At 54.9% G+C, this 23229-nt stretch overlaps 2 protein-coding genes across 21 annotated transcripts in view; one reads left to right on the top strand and one right to left on the bottom strand.

Moving 5' to 3' along the window:
- PNPLA7 (patatin like domain 7, lysophospholipase) overlaps nucleotides 1-20332 on the bottom strand; it is an 84728-nt gene extending 64396 nt beyond the window's left edge. For 15 of the 20 annotated variants that reach the window (XR_012424029.1, XR_012424028.1, XR_012424027.1 and 12 more), the window contains exons 1-8: nucleotides 20066-20332; nucleotides 17761-17835; nucleotides 17495-17582; nucleotides 17020-17099; nucleotides 14936-15027; nucleotides 14645-14785; nucleotides 13860-14019; nucleotides 11662-11742 (exon numbers count right to left, since the gene is read on the bottom strand). Coding sequence is in view for 15 of the 20 variants with exons in the window: in XM_045372757.3 (XP_045228692.2) it covers nucleotides 11662-11742; nucleotides 13860-14019; nucleotides 14645-14785; nucleotides 14936-15027; nucleotides 17020-17099; nucleotides 17495-17582; nucleotides 17761-17835; nucleotides 20066-20095 (747 nt within the window). In the remaining 5 variants the exon portion in view is untranslated. The remainder of the gene's footprint in view (nucleotides 1-11661; nucleotides 11743-13859; nucleotides 14020-14644; nucleotides 14786-14935; nucleotides 15028-17019; nucleotides 17100-17494; nucleotides 17583-17760; nucleotides 17836-20065) is intronic. The other 5 variants (XM_045372762.3, XM_074015850.1, XM_074015851.1 and 2 more) reach the window with 2 other exon arrangements.
- A 1431-nt stretch (nucleotides 20333-21763) lies between these two features.
- Nucleotides 21764-22455, top strand: MRPL41 (mitochondrial ribosomal protein L41). Its single transcript, XM_005580280.3, has 2 exons — nucleotides 21764-21852; nucleotides 21948-22455. Exon 2 carries the CDS (start codon nucleotides 21956-21958, stop codon nucleotides 22367-22369), a length of 414 nt encoding a protein of 137 aa, XP_005580337.1. The 5' UTR covers nucleotides 21764-21852; nucleotides 21948-21955; the 3' UTR covers nucleotides 22370-22455.
- Nucleotides 22456-23229: the final 774 nt, after the last annotated feature.

Raw genomic sequence — 23229 nt, 5'->3', positions numbered from 1 at the left:
GTTGAAACAGCTTTGCATTCCTGGAATAAATCCCACCGATCATGATGTATTATCCTTTTCCATATACTGCTAGACTCAAATCTGTAATATTTCATGGAGGATATGTATGTTTCCAATGATGAGTGACTGGTGTGAAATTTTCCTGTCTTGTAACGTCTTCGTCTGATTAGGTGTTCGGGTCTTGCTCGCCTCAAAAACTAAACTGGGAAATAGTCCCTCTTCTCCTTTTCCGGAGAAGTTTGTGTGAAATTAGCATATTTTATCCTTAACGTCCTAAATCTCGGGAAGTATTCCCCAGTGAAGTCATCTAAATCCGGAGTTTTCCAGGTGGGAAGGATTTTAGCTACTAATTGGATTTCTTTAGTAGATATACGGCTATTCAGATAATCTACATCTGAGGGAACTTTGGTAGTTTGTGTCTTTCAAGGAATTTGTCAATTTAATCTGCGTGGTTGGTTTCATGGGCATAAAGTTGTTCAAAAGATTTCCTTGTTAGTCCTTTTATGTCTGTAGGGTCTGTAGACACGTGCACTCTTTCATGTCTAATATTTGTCGTTTGTGTCTTCTCTTCTTTTCTACACTGGTCTGGCTACAGGATTTTTCATTTTACTGACATTTTCCAAGAGCCAGCTTTTGGTTTCATGGATTTTCTCTCCTGTTTTTCCATTTCCAGTCTCATTGATTCTTACTCTTTATGAGTTTCTTCCATCTGCATGCTTTGGGTTTCATTTGTTTTTCTTTTCCTAGCTTCTTAAGATACAAGCTTGGGTCACTGATCTGAGATTTGTTTTATCTTCTAATACCAGCATTGCCCAGGCTAGAGTGCCATGGCACAGTCTTGGCTCACTGCAACCTCTGCCTCCTGGGTTCAAGTGATTTCCAGATCATTTTTGTATTTTTAGTAGAGATGGGTTTTCACCATGTTGGCCAGGCTGGTCTCGAACTCCTGACCTCAAGTAATGTACCTGCCTCGGCCTCCCAAAGTGCCAGGATTAAAGGCGTGAGCCACCACGCCCGGCCGTGTTGTCCATTTTTATCCCTGCTAATATTCCTTCATCACATCTGACATCGACTTTGTCTGATACTAATACAGCCACTCCAGTTTTCTTTTAATTGGGGCTTTCATGGTATATCTTCTTCCAGCCTTTATTTTTTTTGAGACAGAGTCTCGCTCTGTTGCCCAGGCTGGAATGCAGTGGTGCGATCTTGGCTCACTGCAAGCTCTGCCTCCCGGGTTCCCGCCATTCTCCTGCCTCAGCCTCCCGAGTAGCTGGGACTACAGGGGCCCGCCACCGCGCCTGGCTAGTTTTCATTTTTTTGTATTTTTAGTAGAGACGGGGTTTCACCGTGTTAGCCAGGATGGTCTCGATCTCCTGACCTCGTGATCTGCCCACCTCCCAAAGTGCTGGGATTACAGGCGTGAGCCACCATGCCCGGCCCTTTTTTTTTTTTTTTTTTTGAGGACGTGTCTTGCTCCTCTGTCACCTGAGCTATAGTAAAGTAGCTCACGCACAGCTCACTCCAGCCTCAACTTCCCAGGCTCAAGCAGTCCTCCCACTTCAGCCTGCTGAGTAGCCGGGAGCACAGGTGTGCAGCACCACACTAACCTAATTTTAAATTTTCTGTAGAGACAGGGACACTGTGTTGCCCAGATTGGTCTCGAACTCCTGTGCTCAAGCGATCCTCCCACCTGAGCCTCCCACAGTGCTAGGATTACAGGTGTGAGTCACTTCGCCAGGCAACCTTTTGTTTTCCATCTAAGTATTGATATTTAAAGTGGGTTTTTCCTGCAGAATAGAGTTGGGTCTTGGACTTTCCATCCAATCTGACAATCTGCCTTGTTGTTGTATTTAGACCAGTTGTATCCATTGTGATCATTTATAATGGCTGGATTTAGGATATAATTTTCCGGAGAATGTTGCCTTCTTTGTTTTACCAGGTGATTAAGCTGGTTGGGTTCAGACCACAAGTCTGTATCTGTGGATAGTGGATTCCAGTATCTCTGTTTTCAAAGCCTTGGTTCTGATGCTTTGCTCTGCCCTGCACATGCCCCACTCAGGAGTCAGTCTGAGATTTGAGCTGAAGTTCGAATCTTTCTTTTGTTTTTAGAGACGGAGTTTCACTCTGCCACCCAGGCTGGAGTGCAGTGGAGCCATCTCGGCTCACTGCAACCTCCACCTCCCAGGTTGAAGTGATTCTCCTGCCTCAGCCTCCCGTGTAGCTGGGATTACAGGCACTCACCACAACACTTGGCTACATTTTTGTATTTTTAGTAGAGACGGGGTTTCACCATGTTGACCAGGCTGGTGTAGATCTCCTGACCTCATGTGATCCACCTGCCTCGGCCTCCCAAGGTGCTGGGATTACAGGTGTGAGCCAGCACACCAGCCTGAAGTTTGAGTATTTTTTTTTTCCCCTGAGATAGAGTCTTGCTCTGTTGCCCAGGCTGGAGTGCAGCAGCATGATCTCGGCTCACTGCAACTTCCGCCTCCCGGGTTCAAGTGATTCTTCTGCCTCAGCCTCCCGAGTAGATGGGACTACAGGCGCCCGCCACCATGCCCGGCTAATTTTTTGTATCTTTAGTAGAGACGGGGTTTAACCATGTTGGCCAGGATGGTCTCGATCTCTTGATCTTGTGATCCGCCCGCCTCGGCCTCCCAAAGTGCTGGGATTACAGGCGTGGCCACCGCGCCCGGCCTTGAAGTTTGAATCTTAATGCAGTTTCAAAGTCTTTGTTATGCTGCTCTGGGTCTGTCCTGAGTCTTGTACAGGTTCACAGACAAACTCCGTGCATCTGCTTCCCGGCTCTCCCCTCCCTGAGATCCGCACACTCTCTCTGGCCCTCGGGGACCTTCTTCTGGTGCTTTTGGAGGATTCCCATCAGGGGTTTTGCTCCATAACTGGGCGACCATCGAGGCAGGGCCATGAGTAACAGAAGAAAATGAAAAAGCAGGAAGCAGAGCCCTCGTGCGTGGCGGCTCCGCGCTTTGATTCCCATCCGCAACCTCCTGGCTTTATTTTCCGAGTCCTCCAAGGACTGTTTGCTGCATCTTGTCCGGAGTTTTTCACTAATCAGCAGGACACGCTGGTGTGGCACTACCTTGCCACAGCAGAACTGGAACTCTCCCATTTTATTTAAAAATAAAACCTTCATTTCCTTCTTTGAGAGCCAGAATGAAGATGCTTAACACATCACCACAGATACTAAATCAAACAGCGGCTGCTCACCTGTGTAGACCAGGCTCACGGCCGCTGCCGTTCAGGACTCTAATGTACCTTCCTGCACGAGGCCACATAAACGAGAACCCAAACAAGGAACCTGGAGGCCGCTGGGCTCCAAAGCACAGCTGGCCGACACTCACGCCTGCTGCGGGCCCCGCACGTCGAGCACACCAGATACTCAGCTCTTGGCACGTGCTAATCGAGCTCCGAGACTTCGCAATTTTTCTTCCACTTGGCATTTTGTTCCGTTCCTTTCAAAACCTTTATGTAGAGAAAGTTCCTCCCCAAGAGAGCTACACCACACCACAAGAAACACAAGCACAGAATGGTTGAGAGGCGTCATCTGCCAACCCCAACAGCCGGGGTCCAGCGACTGAAATCACGGCCCTCTGCAGACTCAGGGAGACACCCCCACCAACCGCATCGGCTGGGCAAGTCTCATCTCCACGCTGGAATCAGGGAGAAGAGCACGTGCGTGTGTTTGAGGGCAGGCGGGGGAAAGGCATAACAACTTAGCAGCTGTTGCTAAAAATGGCTTTTGTGTGTTTTATTTCAAATGCACTTGTTTACTTCAAAAAACCATACCCTCACCACCTTACCCAAAATCAGGAAGCTGTGAAAACCACAGGGAGGGGCTGGACGCTGGGAAGCCCGGGTGGACATGCAGCTCCCCTGGCAGGCAGGGGTCCCCGAGGGCTCCCACGCTTGCACGTCTTCAGATCTCAGCAGTGCTGTATGTAGCAGCCAGCAGTCATACCCAACCCAGCTGTCACTCAGCCACGGGTAAATCAACGGTGGCTTCAACAACCGAATGAGCACGACAGCCACTCACGCAGACGAATCTCACGTTCGCAATGCTGCTCAAATTAAGAAAGGTGAGGTGGCCGGGCGCGGTGGCTCAAGCCTGTAATCCCAGCACTTTGGGAGGCCGAGACGGGCGGATCACGAGGTCAGGAGATCGAGACCATGCTGGCTAACACAGTGAAACCCCGTCTCCACTAAAAAATACAAAAAAACTAGCTGGGCGAGGTGGTGGCGCCTGTAGTCCCAGCTACTCGGGAGGCTGAGGCAGGAGAATGGCCTCAACCTGGGAGGCGGAGCTTGCAGTGAGCTGAGATCCGGCCACTGCACTCCAGCCTGGGCGACAGAGCAAGACTCCGTCTCAAGAAAAAAAAAGAAAAAAGAAAGGCGAGGAATTGTGGTGTGATGCCATTCATGAGATTTAGAGTCAAGCAAAATTATACTACATATTGTATAAGTACCAAAGAAAATTCAGAAAAGTGGCTATCTCTGAAGAAAAGAGAGGGCGAAATGAGAGCACACACGTGCGTAACGTGGACAGAGCCGGCAGTGTGCAGCTAACCTGTGTTCTAGCCAACCAGGGTTAAAACTATATAACCTGGGTTTGAGTTGACATGCCTGTTTGCAGTGTCATGCCTACTTGTTTTAGAGACAGGGTCCTGCTATGTTGTCTGGGCTGGCCGAGAACTACGAGGCTCAACAAACTTCTTTCCTCTCCCGAACAGCCAGGACTATAGGTCCAACCGCCATTCCTGGCAACATCATGCTTTTTTGTGTATCTGCAGTATTTTGTAACAACTTTATGAAAATTAAAATAATAAAGCCTACCTCCCATTAAAACTGGTGGGTTGGGCCGGGCACAGTGGTTCACACCTGTAATCTCAGCACTTTGGGAGGCCCAGGAGGGCAGACTGCTTGAGGTCAGGAGTTCGAGACCAGCCTGGCCAACATGGTGAAAACCTGTTTCTACTAAAAATACAAATATTACACGGGTGTGCTGGTGCACACCTGTAGTCCCAGCTACTCGGGAGGCTGAAGCACAAGAATCACTTGGACCCAGGAAATGGAGGTTGCAGTGAGCCACGATCACGCCACTGCACTCCAGCCTAGGTGACAGAGTGAGACTCTGTCTCCAAAAAAGAAAGGTAAGTTGAAGGTAAATGCTTATCTTCATCCTGTTGTGGAATATAGATGCTTATCTCTGCTCTCTTAAAAAGATACAAACCTCCAAGGATAAAGACAAAAGCTGAGAGTAGATAAAAAATGTCACTGAAATTTTCGTGGCTGATGAAAGCAAGTGACAGAGTCAGGGCTGGTGGGGACCCTCTAAGGGAAGCTGAGACTTGGCTTAGATGTGCGAAACCCAGACAGAGAGGACCGGTCCTCACTGCAGAGCCAGCACCAGGCTAACACGCAGGGGAGATGGGGAGAGAGGACCGGTCCTCACTGCAGAGCCAGCACCAGGCTAACACGCAGGGGAGACGGGGAGAGAGGACCGGTCCTCACTGCAGAGCCAGCACCAGGCTAACACGCAGGGGAGACGGGGAGAGAGGACCGGTCCTCACTGCAGAGCCAGCACCAGGCTAACAAGCAGGGGAGACGTGCAGAGGGGTAGGCCAACCCAAGTCACTTTCCTGACCCCAACAGGCTGGAAATGGCCTTTTCCCATGGCCCGCAGACTACCAAGGATTCTCTGGAGAAGGTGAAGCGAGCAGGTAGGAGCCCAAGGACATCAGGTGTGGCTACGAACCCAAGAACAATGTCCACTCCAGGCGGGGATACCCCCAGACTCCTCTGCAACAGTGTCCACTCCAGGCAGGGACACCCCCAGGCTCCTCCCCAACAGTGTCCACTCCAGATGGGAGCCTCCCCCCCAGACTCCTCCCCCTCCTCCAACCTCGTGCCACCACAGCGAGACATAGGCAGATTTCTTTCTGAGAAGCTGCCCTAAAAAAAACACCTACAGACCCTGACCTGTGGGCTCCCAAATGAGGAAGGAAAGAGCCAGTGTCCTTCTCAGTCCTCCTGCAGGGAGCGTCCCCCATTAGTGAACCCCGACCCCACGCACACGCGGCCTATACTCAGCTTTCAGGTGGATCACGCTCTTTTTGTTTTGATCACGCTCTTTTTGTTTTGTAGTTAACCCATGTAACTCCCACCGAAGTCAAGACAGAACATTTCCAGTAATCCAGATTACCTTACGCCTCCCTGAGTCGATCCCAACCTAAACCTCTAACAGGCAACCACTAATGAGACCTTTTACCCCAGCAGGGTCAAACACCAGGGCCAAGTCCCTCCAGCCCAGCCACAGGGTTTTGTAAAGGAAGTTTTTTTTGGAACACTAGATGGCCACATTGAGTAGCTGCAAGAGAGACCACGTGGCCCATAAAGCTGAAATATTTATGCTCTGGCCTTTTACGGAGAAAGCTGGCTGGCCAGCCTCTGTCCTCAAGTGTCAGTGCAGCCGGCGGCTGAGCCTCAGGTGAGTGAAATTACACAGTGTGTGCTTTGTGTTGCCTCCTGGGCTCCACGTTATTTCTGTGAGATGCAGCTATGTGGGTTTGCACACCTGCGTTCAATAAGGACTTCACTCACACATAAAGCGACTGCTGGAGGCAGAAAAGTCCCTGATTGGAAAGACAGAAACCAAAATAAACAGAGAAGAGAAACTCAGGTCAGAAGCAACTCAGGAGCAAAAGAATACCCATCTTACTTTATCCAGGAAGTAAGAACAAGATAATTTTTAAAAAAGAACACTCAGGGCCAGGCGCAGTGGCTCATGCCTGTAATCCCAGCACTTTGGGAGGCTGAGGTGGGCGGATCACCTGAGTCAGGAGTTTGAGATTAGCCTGACCAACATGGTGAAACCTCGTCTCTACTAAAAATACAAAAAAATTAGCCAGGCATGGCCGGGCGCGGTGGCTCAAGCCTGTAATCCCAGCACTTTGGGAGGCCGAGACGGGCGGATCACGAGGTCAGGAGATCGAGACCATCCTGGCTAACACGGTGAAACCCCTTCTCTACTAAAAAAATACAAAAAAACTAGCCGGGCGAGGTGGCGGGCGCCTGTAGTCCCAGGTACTGAGGAGGCTGAGGCAGGAGAATGGCGTAAACCCGGGAGGCGGAGCTTGCAGTGAGCTGAGATCCGGCCACTGCACTCCAGCCTGGGCGACAGAGCGAGACTCCGTCTCAAAAAAAAAAAAAAAAAAAAAAAAATTAGCCAGGCATGATGGCGGTTGACTGTAATCCCAGCTACTTGGGAGGCTGAGGCAGGAGAATCGTTTGAACCCAGGAGGCAAGAGGTGCAATAAGCTGAGATCACGCCATTGCACTCCAGACTGGGCAACAAGGCAAGACCCCGTCTCAAAAAAAAAAAAAAAAAATTCACAGAAAAAAAAACTCTTGAAATGAAAAATATGACAGAAATTAAAAATTGAATGGAAGATTTGGAAAATAAAGTTGAAAAATCTTCTAGAAAGTATAACGAAAGGGCCAGGTGCAGTGGCTCACGCCTGTAATCCCACCACTTTGGGAGGCCGAGGAGGGCGGATCACGAGGTCAGGAGATTGAGACCATCCTGGCTAACACAGTGAAACCCCATCTCTACTGAAAAACAGAAAATTAGGCGGGTGAGGTGGCGGGCGCCTGTAGTCCCAGCTACTCAGGAGGCTGAGGCAGGAGAATGGCAGGAACCCGGGAGGCGGAGCTTGCAGTGAGCTGAGATCCGGCCACTGCACTCTAGCCTGGGCGACAGAGCGAGACTCTATCTCAAAAAAAAAAGAAAAGAAAAGAAAGAAAAAGTACAACAAAAAGAAAAAGGCGGTGTAGAATAAAGACAATTCTAGATTTCTAAGGTTTCAAAACATACACCTCCCTGGCACCCTGTTTCAGGAAGCGAACGGAGGATTTGCTCCACCAAACACGCCGGCCGAGAAAGCAGCAGCAAGAGCCCTGTGCGGGGGAAGGAAGGGTGGGTGGCCCCGGGATGGTGGCTGGACAGCAGGCCTGGGGAGGGTCTGACTGGGCAGGAGGATGGGGGCTCCCGGGAGGCGCTTTTCCCAGAGCAAAGCAGTGTTCATGGAGCCGCTGGTTCAGGGTGTGAGTCTGTAATGGGTGCACAGAAAAATCACCAAGCAGCCAGAAATCACACAACTGTTCACTCCAGGAAAACAGAAAGTGGCGAGAAAGGAAATGTAACTGTAGTACACTACACGGCTCAGCTGTGAATAGCATCCATGAAGTCGAAACGGCTGCCCATGAGCGGCGCAGCTGGGAGCGTAGCGTGAGGCATGGGGGCCATCCGCGCAGCCACATGTCATCTCCCACGACAGGAAGTCAGCGTGTCTAGAACGGATGGGTTAGGAAACAGCAAGAAAAGCTGCTCAGAAGGAACCGAAGCGTTTTCAGTGTGCGGGGACAGATGGCCACTGCTGATAAAAGTTTAAGTATGTTTTTAGAATCTGTCCGTGTTATTTTGCAAGAATTTAAATTTTGTTAAAATGACACACACAAAAGTTTGATGAGACAAAAACGATGTCACGCCAGATGATCAACCGATCACAATACAGAATTATCTCTCTCAGATATCACTCTTTTTTTTTTTTTTTTTTGGAGACGGAGTCAGAGTCTCACTCTGTCGCCAGGCTGGAGTGCAATGGCGCGATCTCAGCTCACTGCAACCTCCAACTCCCTGGTTCAAAGGATTCTCCTGCCTCAGCCTCCCGAGTAGCTGGGACTACAGGCGCCCACCATCATGCCCAGCTAATTTTTGTATTTTTAGTAGGGACGGGTTTCACCATGTTGGCCAGGATGGTCTTGGTCTCCTGACCTTGTGACCCTCCCGCCTTGGCCTCTCAAAGTGCTGGGATTACAGGCGTGAGCCACCGTGCTCAGCCAACCACCCCCCATTTTTTACTCCTACTACACTCAGGGAAGACCCATTCCCGCCCCTAAGGGAGAGGGGCTGTGACACCAATGTGGACGAGACAGGTCGCAGTGGCCGAGAGGAACCAGGCCCGTCTCAGCACACAGCTCCCCTCTCCTGCCACAGGCATCGCTGTGCTGTGATAAGTGAGGCCCAACTGGAATATCACAACAAGATCAAGATCAGAAAGAACAAGAAATAGCGGAGAAAGCCTCTACCCCAGTGAAGCTACTTTTTGCTTAAAGAGAAACGAATCATCCAAGGTAGGAGGCATACTGATGCCCCGTGCCGAACAGGTTTACATCCACATAGAGCAAAGCTTCTCTAGTCCTTTCCCAGCTTTTCTCAGGCCCACAGGTGCCCCTTACACATCCAGGAGTCCCTGAGAAACCCACCATAGCTCCAGAGACACACTAACCAGAGGCTCCAAAGAGGCACACAGAGGTGGGTCTGGTGGCCGGGACCCCACTCTGCCCAAGCCATGTTGGGCGCTCCCTCGAAGATGAGCACCGGCCTTCTAATGGAAGCTCCAAGGAAGTGGGTGTCCTCTCCCTCCCCAGGCCGGCGGCCTCCCCAGCACAGGCCACGCGTCTCACGAAGATACACAGGTCCCAGGGAGCACAACGAGATGCAGAGGTCCCATCCATGCCTCCACCCCAGGCCCCAAACAGCTCAACGCCCGCCTGTGCCCATCTGCTGGGGAGCACAGTGAGCATCCTGGACACCCCAATGTCTGGCTGGAGCTTGTTACATCCTTTCTGAGCAAAGGAACGTAGGATGAGATCAGAGGACACCACCTAGGCTCCAGTGCGAGGTTTCATGCAAGGATCTAGCGGTTGGTTCTGCCTGAATGCATCCGAGCCAGGGTTCTGATAAGCTCTGGAAAACTCTTCTAACGAAAGCTAGAGAAACTGAGGTAGAAGTTACCTTGATACACAGCTAACAATGAATGCAAAAGGTATAACTCAAAAGAGTGAGATTAAAATCAGACACCTCTTTTGAGTTGATAGGCATTTAGCAAAATTCAGCTAATGGACGCTAAAGATTTGTTTCACTGCATGTAGGTTTTACTCAAAGAAAAAAAGACCAAACAGACATTAAATTCCAGTTAATGGGCCAGGCGCGGTGGCTCAGGCCTGGAATCCCAGCATTCTGGGAGGCTGAGGTGGGCGGATCACTTGAGGTCCGAGGTTAGAGACCAGCCTGGCCAACATGGTGAAACCCTGTCTCTACTAAAATACAAAAATTAGCCAGGTGTGATGGCACATTCCTGCAATCCCAGGTACTCAGGAGGCTGAGGCAGGAGAATCACTTGAACCTGGGAGATGGTGGCTGCAGTGAGCCAAGATGGTGCCACTGCACTCCAGACTGAGCAACAGAGCGAGACTCCCTCTCAAAAAAACAAAAACAAAAACAAACAAACAAAAAACCAACTTCTAGTTAATGACTTGGCATGATGGCTCAGGCCAGTAATCCCAGCATTTTGGGAGGCTGAGGGAGGCAGATCCCTTGAGCCCAGGAGTTCAAGATCAGCCTGGCCAACATGGCAAAACCTCATCTCTATCTCTACAAAAACATACAAAATTAGCCAGGTGTGGTGGTGCACGCCTGCAGTCTCAGCTGCTTCAGAAGCTGAGGTGAGAGAATCGCTTGAGCCCTGGAGGCGGAGGTTGCAATGAGCAAAGATCATGCCACTGCGTAAGCGACAGAGCGAGACCCTGCCTAAAAAATAATCATCCTAGTGAATGTTGGGCACATGGGGTGATTTTACTATTTTTGCACATTTTTGAACTGTCCCATAATAAAAAGTTAAAAATCATGAGACAACATGATTCATGATTTTTATTTATTTATTTATTATTTATTTATTTTTGAGACAGAGTTTCACTCTTGTTGCCCAGACTGGAGCGCAGTGGCCTGATCTTGGCTCACTGCAACCTCTACCTCCTGGGTTCATGCGATTCTCCTGCCTCAGCCTCCCGAGTAGCTGGCATTACTGGCGCCCGCCCCTACACTCAGTTAATTTTTGTATTTTTAGTAGAGATGGGGTTTCACCATGTTGGCCTTGCTGGTCTCAATCTCTTGACCTCGTGATCCACCCACCTCGGCCTCCCAAAGTGCTGGGATTACAGGTGTGAGCCACCGTGCTCGGCCCGGCAGCACCTTTCAAAATTACGAGTGTGCATCCCCTGGGACCCAGCAAGTCCACCCTAAGGATTTGTCCCGCAGATCAGGCTCCAGTATCGGAAACGATGGGCACAGGAGACCATTCACTGCAACAATAAAAAGCAAAAGACTGGGAGTCATAGAAAGACGGCGCCAGCAGGGAAGAGCCCAGCAGGACCTGCAGGAAACAGGGGCGGCAGGTCCCCCGGGAGGGCCTTGGGCCTGAGGAGAGGAGAAAACACCTTCCCTGTATGACGCTTTGTGCTTTTTGAAGGCTGAACCACATGCATTTATTGCCCAGTTCAAAAACAGTCATTTAAGAGACAACCAAAACCCTTAACCACATGCCCGGCTGTTCTTCAATGCACTGTGGCCGGAAAGAAGCTCCCTCCCCCTTCCTCCCTCCTTCCTGGACCAAACCCCGCTCCCCTCACGTCACTGTAGAGAACTGGCCTTTAACCACTGCTGGCTGCCCAGGCAAGACAGAAAAACCAGGCCACCAGGGCCGACCCAGGGGCACTCTGAGGGCCAGGCTGCGGGGCACTCACGGTGATGATGTCCAGGATGCTGAGCAGGCTGTGGACGCTGTCTCCGGCCAGAACCTCTTTCACCACCACCTCGGTGCCGTCCTGCGATTGGAGAGCAGAGTGGGCGCCGTCAGGTCCCGGGCCGTGACTGCGGGGCCTGGCGGAGGCTCAGCCCAGCTCAGCGCAGTGGGGCCACGGGCCTGCACCTCTGAGGCGCCATGACAGCAGCAAGTGCCTCGGATGGAGGGCAGGGGACGAGACGGACCCACTGGCCTCAGGGGTACAACACGCAGGAAGCAGCAGCAAGGAAAACGGAGACGAAGGAGGAGACCCACCTCTCCATCCCGCGACTCGTCTTCAGTGTGGGGACTGAGGCAAAAGCTCGCAGAGCCTGTTTGTTTGCTGAACTAACTATAAGGGCTCCGAGGACCGATTCAGTTAGTACCAGCCTAAATTCCAGAACTTTGATATAATTTTCCATTAGGTAAAAAAAAGAAAAGAAACGAAACCACACGATTTTGGTGATTTAACAATGTAAGCACTTCATCTCAGCTTGACCCAGGAAAATTCTTTATGAAGTTGCCCAAATCTGGCCCCAGTCCCCTCCATGAGCCCCTCCCATCTAGTCCAAAGGCTAGAGGGACACGGGTTCTGGTCCTTGAGGAGGCCCCGCACGAGCGGCAACAAAAGCCTCTGTTTCACCAGCTGAGCGGCCTCATCCTCAGAAGCTACTGGCTCCAGCTTCCCCAGATGGGGGAACCAAGCCCCTTTCCCTCCTAATAACCCATCAAGTCCAGCCACAGACGAAGCGACAAACCTGAGAACCAAACACTTTGCCCAGCAGCACTTTTGGTGTAGAAGCCCCGACAGGCAGTGCCGGAGCTGGCATGGGGTCGGTGCCCACTGCCGGGACCACAGTTGGCAGGAGCCCTGCAGGTCAGGGCGATGATCACACAAAGCCCAGGGTTTGCTAAGTGTGTGCTTTAAATGGGAACAAGCAATGAGGAGTCTGGGTCGCAACTGCCTGGACAGACAAAGCCACGCCACCCTGCGGGGGAGCCACACACGCCGAAGAGGCCGCGGCAGGGTCTGGCCCAGCTCCCACCCCTGGAGCAGCGATTCAAAGGGCAGAATTCAACAGAGGCAGGAAACAAGTATTGAGGTCCTACATGGATTCATACCTGAATTTTTTTTTTTTTTTTTTTTTTGGAGACAGGGTCTCGCTCTGTCGTCCAGGCTGCGGTGCAGTGGCGTGAACACAGCTCACCGCAGCCTCGACCTCCCAGACTCAAGTGATCCTCCCACCTTGGCCCCCAAGTAGCTGGGACCACAGGTGCTACCACCATGCCTGGATAATTATTTTTTACTTTTTGTAGAGATGGAGTTTCACTATGTCATCCAAGCTGGTCTCTAACCTGTGGGCTCAGGCGAGCTTCCCACCTTGGCCTTAATTATTTTCTTACAATTAAAATAATTTAATTTTGTTAGAAACCTGAAAATAGAGCAAGGTCTCAATTGATCATGGCAAATCAATACAGTGACTTAGTACTAAACCATCAAAGGGAGTATTCCGAGGACTTGGAAGAAACATTTAAAACAGCTGCCAGGCCCAGGCCTCATGCCTGCAATTCCAGTGCTCTGAGAGCCCGAGACGGGCGGATCACGAGGTCAGGAGATCGAGACCATCCTGGCTGACACGGTGAAACCCCGTCTCTACTAAAAAAAAAAATACAAAAACTTAGCCGGGCGAGGTGGCGGGCGCCTATAGTCCCGGCTACTCGGGAGGCTGAGGCAGGAGAATGGCGTAAAACCCGGGAGGCGGAGCTTGCAGTGAGCTGAGATCCGGCCAGTGCACTCCAGCCTGGGCGACAGAGCGAGACTCCGTCTCAAAAAAAAAAAAAAAAAAAAATTTTAAAAGTGAGGCGGGCGTGGTGACACACACCTGTAATCCCAGCTGCTCGAGAGGCTGAGGCATGAGCATCGCTTGAGCCCAGGAAATCGAGGCCTCAGTGAGCTTAGATTGCACCACTGCACTCCAGCCTGGGTGACAGAGTGAGACCCTGTCTCAAGAAATTAAATAAAATGTAATAAAAGTAAAAATGGTGAGTTTTCCCCCAAAGAAATTAAAATAAAAAATTTGCCTCGCTTTTCAGTGGGAAACGTTTAAGAACCTGAGATGACAGACGTGGAGGTGAGTGCCCCGCCACCCTGCGACTCACAGCGTCCTGGATGCAGACCTCCAGCCGCCCGTCCTGCACCACACAGATGCTGGGGTCTGGCGCCCCGGGCCGGAAGACGTGCTCCCCCTCCTGCAGCCGTACAAAGACGATGTGTCTGCAAAGCTCCAGGAACAGCGGCTTCTCGAAGTGGCCCAGGACCCTGCAAGAGCCAGAAGGCGCTGTGGGACGGCCTTCCAGGGGAGGAGGACGGTCTCCGCCAGAGTCTCGAGAGCTCACGGCCACCGACCCCACTGGCGCCAGGCCTTGTGCTGTAGGTCCACGCGGCTGACCAACAAACCACACGGCATCACTGCCGAACACAACTGTCAACTTCTGAAGTTCCCATGAGCCTGTTTTCCATCAGCTCAGAGAACTTCTTGACCCGTGACCCTGAGCCACACGCACACGGGAGGAAGGCAGAGGTGGCCTCCAGGATGGTGAGCTGGGCCAGGGGGTGGAAGGGGTGCGGTCCAGGGGTCAGTCAGCAAGACGGGAGCACAGAGCAGAACCCGGGCTCCAGACTTTGGATCCACCACACCGTTCTCGCTCTTGCTCTGGGTTCATTGCTGAAGATGAAATACTGGAAATTGTTCAACAGAACAAGAAAGACCTGGTGAAGGAGCCAGCAGACCACGAGGCCCTGACGGGGCACAGACACCAGCAGCCCCACGATGGGCTTTGCCAACCATCCCCCAACACAAGACAGCCAAGCTGGAGCCAGTCCCCAGTGAGAAGCCCGGAGGACGGGAGCTGCAGCAGCCGTCGGGGCTCATCCCTGCTCTTACCGAACATTTTTCAGCATGTACAGAACTTCCGATGGTAGGTGAGAATTCTTCACGTCAAACTCCGTGAGGTCGGCCTCCAGCAGGGAGGGCGGGGGCTCCTTGGGCTGCAGGGCCGGGTATTCCTTCTTGAAACGCAGAATCCTACAGGCAGAGACACAGTAGCCTTGAGCAGACCAGGCGGGTTCAAAACCCACAGCGTCAGCGGCCGACACGCCAGGCAGCTCAGGGTCGAGGAGGCCAGCACCGTGGGGGGCACCCCAGGCAGGATGTGGTCTGAAGGACACTCAGTACCTCTTGGCCAAAGATAGCACCTTGGTCCTCTTCCTGGCCCGCTGCCGGGGCAGTGCGGCGTTCTCCACAAGGGTGTTGGGGAGCGTGGTCACCTGCAGAGCCAAGGGAGACACCAGGCACTGACCCTGCAAGCCGCAAGGTCCAGGCTCTTCGTCACGGGGGTCAGTCCTCAGAACCTGCCTGTGAGCCTCCCGCAGGCCCAGCTTCAGCTCCTGGGGTCTGGCTGTGCCATTTCCCCACCCCGCCTGGCCTGGGAGGGATGTTGGCAGTGAGTGATACAGCCCCACACATCCTTGGGATCATCCTCACTGTCCCCAAACAGCCAACCCTCCAAAGCTCCAGGGCTTCATGCCGGCCGGCCCCGCTGTCTCGAAGGCTGACAGCCACTCCATCCTTGGCTTTCGTGCTGTTCAACACAACCCTTTCCTATAACCCTTTAAAAATCCACCACTGTCCCCACCGACCTTCCCCCCATCACTTCCCCTCTGACCTGGGGCCACTGCCCACTCTGTCCCATATCTGGAACAGTCTTCTTCCCTTTTCTCAGGCAGTGCCTGCTTGACTGCCCAGAACAGCAGAGGCCTGGGTCACACCCTGCATGCTGGCAGGGCCACCTCACTCGGGCACCACTGCCTGCTGCCCTTCGGTCCAGAGCTGTTGGCCTCGCGGCTTTCCTCCCAGGCCCTCCACTTCCCTGTCCTCTGTGGGGCCACTGGATGATGGTCGACACTCAACAGATCGCCCCGCGCCCTGTCCCGGCCGCCTGAGCCTGTTCCAGACCCAGCGTACAGCAGCCCTAACTCATCTGCCCTTTCACAGCACTTAACGCTGATGAGAACAGATGAGCCACAGACACCCACTCCCTCCCCTCTTGAGTTTCTCAATTTTCTTTCTTTCTTTCTTTTTTTTTTTTTAGACGCAGTTTCGCTCTTGTTGTCCAGGCTGCAGTGCAGTGGCACCATCTCAATTCACCACAACCTCCGCCTCCCGGATTCAAACGTTTCTCCTGCCTCAGCCTCCCGAGTAGCTGGGATTACAGGCGCCCACCACAACGCCCAGCTAATTTTTGTATTTTCAGTAGAGGCGGGGTTTCACCATGTTGGCCAGGCTGGTCTCAAACTCCTGACCTCATGATCGGCCCACCTCAGCCTCCCAACGTGCTGGGATTACAGGCGTGAGCCACCGCGCCTGGCCGAGTTTTTCAATTTTCCGTGAAGAACATAAATTAGCTGTACAACCAGAGAAAGGTAACAAAGATTGCTTTAAAGGGATCAGTCTGTATGGTTTCTGTGAAGCTTCTGGGTGGTCTGTTGAGCACTTCCTGGGCCCTTCAGGAGTGCAAGGAGGCGGCCAGGGGAGGCCACTGACAACCCAACAGGCCAAAGCCCAGGAAGGGTTAAACCAAGGGTGCTTATTCTCCGGATCGGGGCTTGTTGAACTCGGATTCCTGAGCCCCGGCCCAGGGATCTGTGTCTAGGTTCCAGAACGACCCAGACACTCAAAGTGAGCCACGCAGCTTTTAGCTTAGATCACACATGCCGGTAACCAGGGAACTTAGCCCTTCCAATCCCAGGGGATGGACTCTGTCCTCAGTCCAGCACCCTAAAGCCTGGCAGAGACCTCCAAGCTCAGCACCAGAGTCAGAAACCTCTGGCAGAGCGTGAGGCCTTCTGCACCCACCGGGCCCCAGCGATGTTCTTACAAAGCAGCTTTCTGCTCTCATTTCTTGTTAAAATAAACATCCACTCTAGGGGCAGACAGGACCTTCTCTCCCCTCCGGCCACTGTCCACCACAGACATTCCCGGAGCTGCCCCTTCAGGCCAGGGGGAGCCAAGGCCTGAGAGGGTGGGGGCTTATTTCTGGGTAAAACACGCTGGATTCAGCTGGAGGAAGCAGATACCATTCGGCACGATTTATAACATTCCCCAAACCCTGAGCCTGGTGGCAGAGCTGGGAAGCCGGGGACACGGCAGCACACGCCAAGCACTGCCCGGACTGGGGGAGCCCGCAGCAGGAGGGGTCCCTCCCGCAGGGGCCTGCTCCGGGAAGCCGTGTGCAACCTGGGGCCCCAAGCACCAGGTACCTTCCTCATGATCTTCCGGCCGTAAAACATCACTTTGTCTCTCTTTCGGAACCGGTACTGAGGAGTGGGCTGCGCTTGTCCTGCAGGGGAATGAAGAGACGGCCTGAGGTAGAGCCGTGGCACAGGCCTGGTCCTGGACATGCAGGTGTGCACAGTCAGTACTCTCGTCCCCGCCAGTACCTGGCCATACTCAGACAGCACGAGGGAAGGGGGCCTGGGTAACAGGCTCGCCTCCGACAAAGGGGGCTCTCCCTTCTTCCCACTGAAGCCTTGCTCAGGAGAGGAGAACAGAAAGGGCTCTGAACAGACTTGGCTTCCTGGAACCGACGTGCTCAGCCTGAGCCCAGATGGGCCACTGGATTCTAGCCAAACCCACCGTGGACTTGAGGACCCCTCCCAGGGGCTCAAAACACATCCCAAGGCACCCACGCTTTCCCCCAACCCCTCAGGCCAGAGTCAGAACCAAGATACTCACGAAATTGGCTAAGCCTTCTGAACGTGAAAAGGATGAGAACACCAGCCAAGGCCAGGGCCAGGAGGGCTCCAACCGCAATCCCCGTCAGCTGGCCAAGAGTGGGGACATGGTGCCCATCAGCAAGGCCACAAAACTAACCCTAGCCCTAAGCCTGCCCCCACCCCAACCACAGGCTGGCAGGAATGAGCCAGGGGATGGGGGCAGGGAGAGGTGAAAAAGGCCACGGCCCATCCAGGTCTGGCCCCAGGGAAGCGTGAGGTGATTACCATGGTGGACGGTGAACCTTCCTCCGTGAACCACAGCCCCCAAGAGTGCAGAGCGGTGCCCAGGCAGAAGCCAGCCTGCAGCAGAGAGCATGGGGTCAGGCGGGCATGGACGGGCTTCCCAGCCCAGACTTGCTCAGAGCAGCAAGAGGGGAGCTGGGAGTTAGGAGAGAAGTCAGCAGCCCGGGAGACCCAGCAAGCAGTGATCTCGCCCGGGGTGCCGGGGTCCTCTGAGCCCCCCACTACAAAGCACTCAGAGAGCAATCTGGCTTCCTTGGTCACTGGGACACAGCGGGGCAGGGCCGTCACTCACACACCTGCATGCTGGCGACACGATCCCTGGGATGCAGGTCTCAGGGAGCAGGCCCGGCCACAGGGGAGGCCAAGGCCCCCTCTCAGTGTCCCCTCAGCCCCAGCAGGAGCAGTGCTCGAAACCCCTATGAGCCATCTGCATTCTGAGAACATTTAACACCAGTTCACATGCCAGACAAGGAGGCAGCGGCGGCCGAGAGGGAGGCCGAGAAGGCTCTGTGTGCTGCCATCTCCTGGAGCAGCCGGACTTCAGAAGTCCAGGTCCGCGGGAGCGAGGGAAGAGAGGGTGAGGACAGGATGCTGAGTGAGCGACAGCAGAGGACGCTGGTGGCTCCCCAAGAAGTGAAAGAGAAAACAAGAAGACACCAGCCAGACAAGGCAGCCCTCTCCATTCCTGCTGGCATCACATCTTCTTCCCAGGCAGCCAGGAACTGGATAGGGCAGGGGAGGCCACTGGTTCAGCCTGCAAGTTTCCACACAAGAGCTGAGGCCTAAAGCAGCACCCACCCCCATCTCCCGCTACAGAGAAGCAGGACTCCCATCCATGCCAGAAAATCCAGGGAAGGGCCGGGTGTGGTGGCTCACGCCTGCAATCCCAGCACTTTGGGAGGCCGAGGCGGGCGGATCACGAGTCAGGAGATCAAGACCATCCTGGCTGACACAGTGAAACCCCGTCTCTACTAAAAATTCAAAAATTAGCCGGGTGTGGTGGCGGGCGCCTGTAGTCCCAGCTATTCGGGAGGCTGAGGCAGGAGAATGGCGGGAACCCGGGAGGCGGAGCTTGCAGTGAGCCGAGATCGCGCCACTGCACTCCAGCCTGGGCGACAGAGCGAGACTCCGTCTCAAAAAAAAAAAAAGAAAAAGAAAAAAAGAAAATCCAGGGAAGTCGGAAGAGCACTCAAACGCATTTCAAAGACACAATTCTGCACCAAGACTGAATGAGGATGTGCCCAGAAAGCTGAGCCCTTTGAACTTGGTTCAGAAGGCAAATACAAGCCCTGGGAGCTTCTGCTTCAGGACAGGGGCACCCCTACGCTCACTCTCAATCAGTGGGGTGCACAGAAGCACCTACGACCATGTCCTTCACTTAAGGAAGCGAAGTGAGTCCCTCTGAGCCCAGCAACCGCTTCTGGGACAGATTATCCAAGGAAGGCCTATCATGCAATGGCCCATGACCTGGTCACACGCTCTCCTGCAGTGGAGTAGCTCAGCCTTTTCTAGCTTTTCACTGTTGCTTTAATGGGTCCAGTTTTCTGGTTTAGGAAAAAAGGCCTTTGTGATGTGGCTACAGATGTTTGACTAAGAAAAAGATTCTAAGGCCCGGCACAGTGGCCCATAGCTGTAATCCCAGCACTTTGGGAGGCCTAGGCAGGCAGATCACGAGGTCAAGAGTTCGAGACCAGCCTGGCCAGCATGGTGAAACCTGGTCTCTACTAAGAATACAAAAATTAGCTGGGTGTGGTGGTGCTTGCCTGTAGTCCCAGCTACTGGGGAGGCTTAGGCAGGAGAATCACTTGAACCCAGGAGGCGGAGGCCGCAGTGAGCCAAGATCACACCATTGCACTCCAGCCTGTGTGACAGAGCAAGATTTCGTCTTGGGGAAAAAATAAAAAAGAAAGAAAAAGATTCTAAGCAAAATCATCAGGCAAAGTCCTAAGGGAAAACTGGAAGTAGCAATTGTGACCTTAGGGGAAGAAAAGACAAGGCCTCAGGCAATGCCCATGGGCCACCGCTGGCTGTACCCCCCCAATTCCGTGAAAAGATGCCCATGGGACACCACTGGCTGTCCTCGCTGTGAACTCACGCGTCTAACACGTGCTGGCAGCTGTGACAGGCGGCAGAGAGGGGCCAGAACAACCACTCCCATAGTCCTCAGGCACCAAGAAGCCACGGGGCCAAAGAGCTCGGCAGAGCAGATGCCAAGAGGACCCTTCTCTGGGTCCAGAAATGCCCCCCAACTGGGAAGTCCAGGGATCTGGCCCCCTGAGTTACATACCTCTGGGCCGTCATCTTTCTCTTCCTCCATGGACAGAAACAGAAAAAACAGCCTGAGAAAATCAGACAGCCTGAGGCAAACAAGGGCACACCTCTACCCGCTCACGCTCACACCCCGACAGCTGTGGACTCAGACTTCTCCCTGGGTTCCTTTTCAAGTCAAATCACGTTTCACTGAAAGGAAAATCCTGCTGAAAAAGTCTGTTCTACAGGAAGAGCAGGTGTCTTTTGAGAAGCGTCTGTCGTCTGTTAGGAGCCACTTCTTCCCTCTGTAAACAGCCCTCACGTGGCTGTCCTGGAACCCACAACAGCAGCCAGATGGGGCGGCTCCAAGCAGGTCAAGAGGAGCCAGGACCAGCGCGGCGGGGGTGGGGGCAGCGCTGCCTTCCGGAAAAGCACGGTTGGAGGGGAGGTGACGCTGGCGGGGCGTGGATCCGGGTTGTGGGCGTGCCGCAGGGGGGGCGTGGATCGGGGTGTGGGGGTGCCGCTGAGGGGGCGTGTATCGGGGTATGGGGGTGCCGCTGAGGGGGCATGTATCGGGGTGTGGGGGTGCCGCTGGGGAAGCGGGTGTAGCTGGGGAGGGGGTGGATCCGGGGTATGGGGGTGCCGCTGGGGAAAGAGTGCAGCTGGGGAGGGGGTGGATCCGGGGTGTGGGGGTGCCGCTGAGGGGCGTGTATCGGGGTATGGGGGTGCCGCTGGGGAGAGAGTGCAGCTGGGGAGGGGATGGATCTGGGGTGTGGGGTGCCGCTGGGGAAGCGGGTGTAGCTGGGGAGGGGGTGGATCCGGGGTGTGGGGGTGCCGCTGGGGAGGGGGTGCCGCTGGGGAGGGGGGTGCCGCTGGGGAGGGGGTGGATCCGGGGTGTGGGGGTGCCGCTGGGGAGGGGGTGGATCCGGGGTGTGGGGGTGCCGCTGGGGAGGGGGTGGATCCGGGGTGTGGGGGTGCTGCTGGGGGGCGACTTCCGCGTGGGGTGAGAGGCCGCCTGCGAGGGTGACCGGGCCGGAGGGCTCAGCGCACAAGCCAGACGTGCTGGGTCCAAGATTATTAATTTGGGGACTGCGAGGGCTCGAGTCCTCCCACACCACTGCCCGGCCTGCGGGGAACCCAGACAGCCCCGGCCCTCCCGGCTACAGGTCCCGGGCTTTCCCTGCGCGGTTGCCGGCTCCGCTCAGAGGAGCGGCGCCCAGCGGAGGGGTCAGAAAGGCCGGGTCGCGGCGTCCGTCTCGGGTCCAGCGCCCGCGTCTTCCTCGACCTCCCGACGCCACCTCAGTGCCTCAGGGGGACTGGGCTCCCGGGACACCGCCGGCCACCAGGCGGACGAACACAGGCAGTGGCGGGCAGTGGGGACGCCAGAGACTACCTCGCTGAGGGCGGCCACTCATCCGCGCGCCCCGCCCCGCCCCGCGCGCCCCGCCCCGCCCCGCGCGCCCCGCCCCGCCCCGCGCGCCCCGCCCCGCCCCGCGCGCCCCGCCCCGACCCGCGCGCCGCGCCCCGACCCGCCCCGCGCGCCGCGCCCCGACCCGACCCGCGCGCCCCGCCCCGACCCGACCCGCGCGCCCCGCCCCGACCCGACCCGCGCGCCCCGCCCCGACCCGCGCGCCCCTCCCATTGGCAGAGTCCCCGCGGCCACGCCCCCTCCCAGACTGAGGCCGTTATTGGACGCAGCGGCCGCGGCCAATCGGAGCCGCTCTTGCTGCGACGTGGCGGTCGGAAGCCGAGCGAGGTCGAGGTCGGGTCGGCGCCGGAGCTGCTGAGGGGCAATTTGGAGCTGGTGCAGGGTCTCCGATCCAGGTGAGTCTGTCGGATTGGAGCGGGCGCCGCGCGCGGCCGGGGGCGGGGCTGGCCGGGTTCCCGGGGCCGCGACTACCCGCCGTCTCCTCCCGCAGGGCGCGGCATGGGCGTCCTGGCCGCAGCGGCGCGCTGCCTGGTCCGGGGCGCGGACCGGATGAGCCAGTGGACGAGCAAGCGGGGCCCGCGCAGCTTCAGGGGCCGCAAGGGCCGGGGCGCCAAGGGCATCGGCTTCCTCACCTCGGGCTGCAGATTCGTGCAGATCAAGGAGATGGTCCCGGAGTTCGTCGTCCCGGATCTGACCGGCTTCAAGCTCAAGCCCTACGTGAACTACCGCGCCCCTGAGGGCGAGGAGACGCCCCTGACGGCCGCGCAGCTGTTCAGCGAAGCTGTGGCGCCTCTCATCGTACAGGACTTCAAAGACGGTACCTTCGACCCCGACAACCTGGAAAAGTACGGCTTCGAGCCCACACAGGAGGGCAAGCTCTTCCAGCTGTACCCCAGGAACTTCCTGCGCTAGCGGGGCGGGGGGCTGCGAGGTGGAGGCATCCCCGGGGAGGGGCGGCCTGCCCTCATCTCGTTTCTATTAAAGGCCTTTGCCAGCTCGACGGTGTTTTTTTGGCCAATGGTCATGGCAAAGTGTGCAACATGACAGATTTCAGTGCAGGGACCTAAGCAGAGTTCTCATGCAGACTCCGCACTGTGACCCTCTTTGGAGAAAGAATTTACAAGGCAGATTGTGCCGGATGACAACACTGGTCAGTTCATCCCCCAAATTACCCAGGGAACAAAGGTACAGGAGATGGGGGTCTCACTCTGCTGCCCAGGCTGAGCACTCGTGGGCTCAAATGATCCGCCCGCCTCAGCCTCCCAAAATGCTGGGATTACAGGTGTGAGCCACTGCGCCCACCCCAGGAAAATTTCTTGTTGCAATCTGACATATATTGGCATGTTGTGTTGTATCATCAGAAAAGAAGAAAGGGATAAGGCCAGGCGCGGTGGCTCACGCCTGTAATCCCAGCACGTTGGGAGGCCGAGGAGGGAGGATCACAAGGTCAGGCGTTCAAGACCAGCCTGGCCAGCATGATGAAACCCCGTCTCTACTAAAAATACAAAAATTAGCCAGGCCTGGTGGCATGCACCTGTAGTCCCAGCTACTCAGAAGGCTGAGGCAGGAGAATCGCTTGAACCCAGGAGGTGGAAGTTGCAGTGAGTCAAGATCGTGCCACTGCACTCCAGCCTGGGCAACAGAGCGAGACTCCGTCTCAAAAAAAAAAGGAAGGGATAAAACTGCATGTTTTTTACTTGTGGTCACCTATATGGCATTAGTAAATGCTGAGGATTTGACAAATTGTGGCCTGTACTTCAACCACAGTTCCT

This window comes from Macaca fascicularis, chromosome 15, assembly GCF_037993035.2.
Source record: "Macaca fascicularis isolate 582-1 chromosome 15, T2T-MFA8v1.1".
NCBI classification, from domain to species: Eukaryota; Metazoa; Chordata; class Mammalia; order Primates; family Cercopithecidae; genus Macaca; species Macaca fascicularis.
The sequence above is the reverse complement of the archived record's forward strand: the minus strand, read 5'-3'. Positions and strand labels throughout refer to the sequence as shown.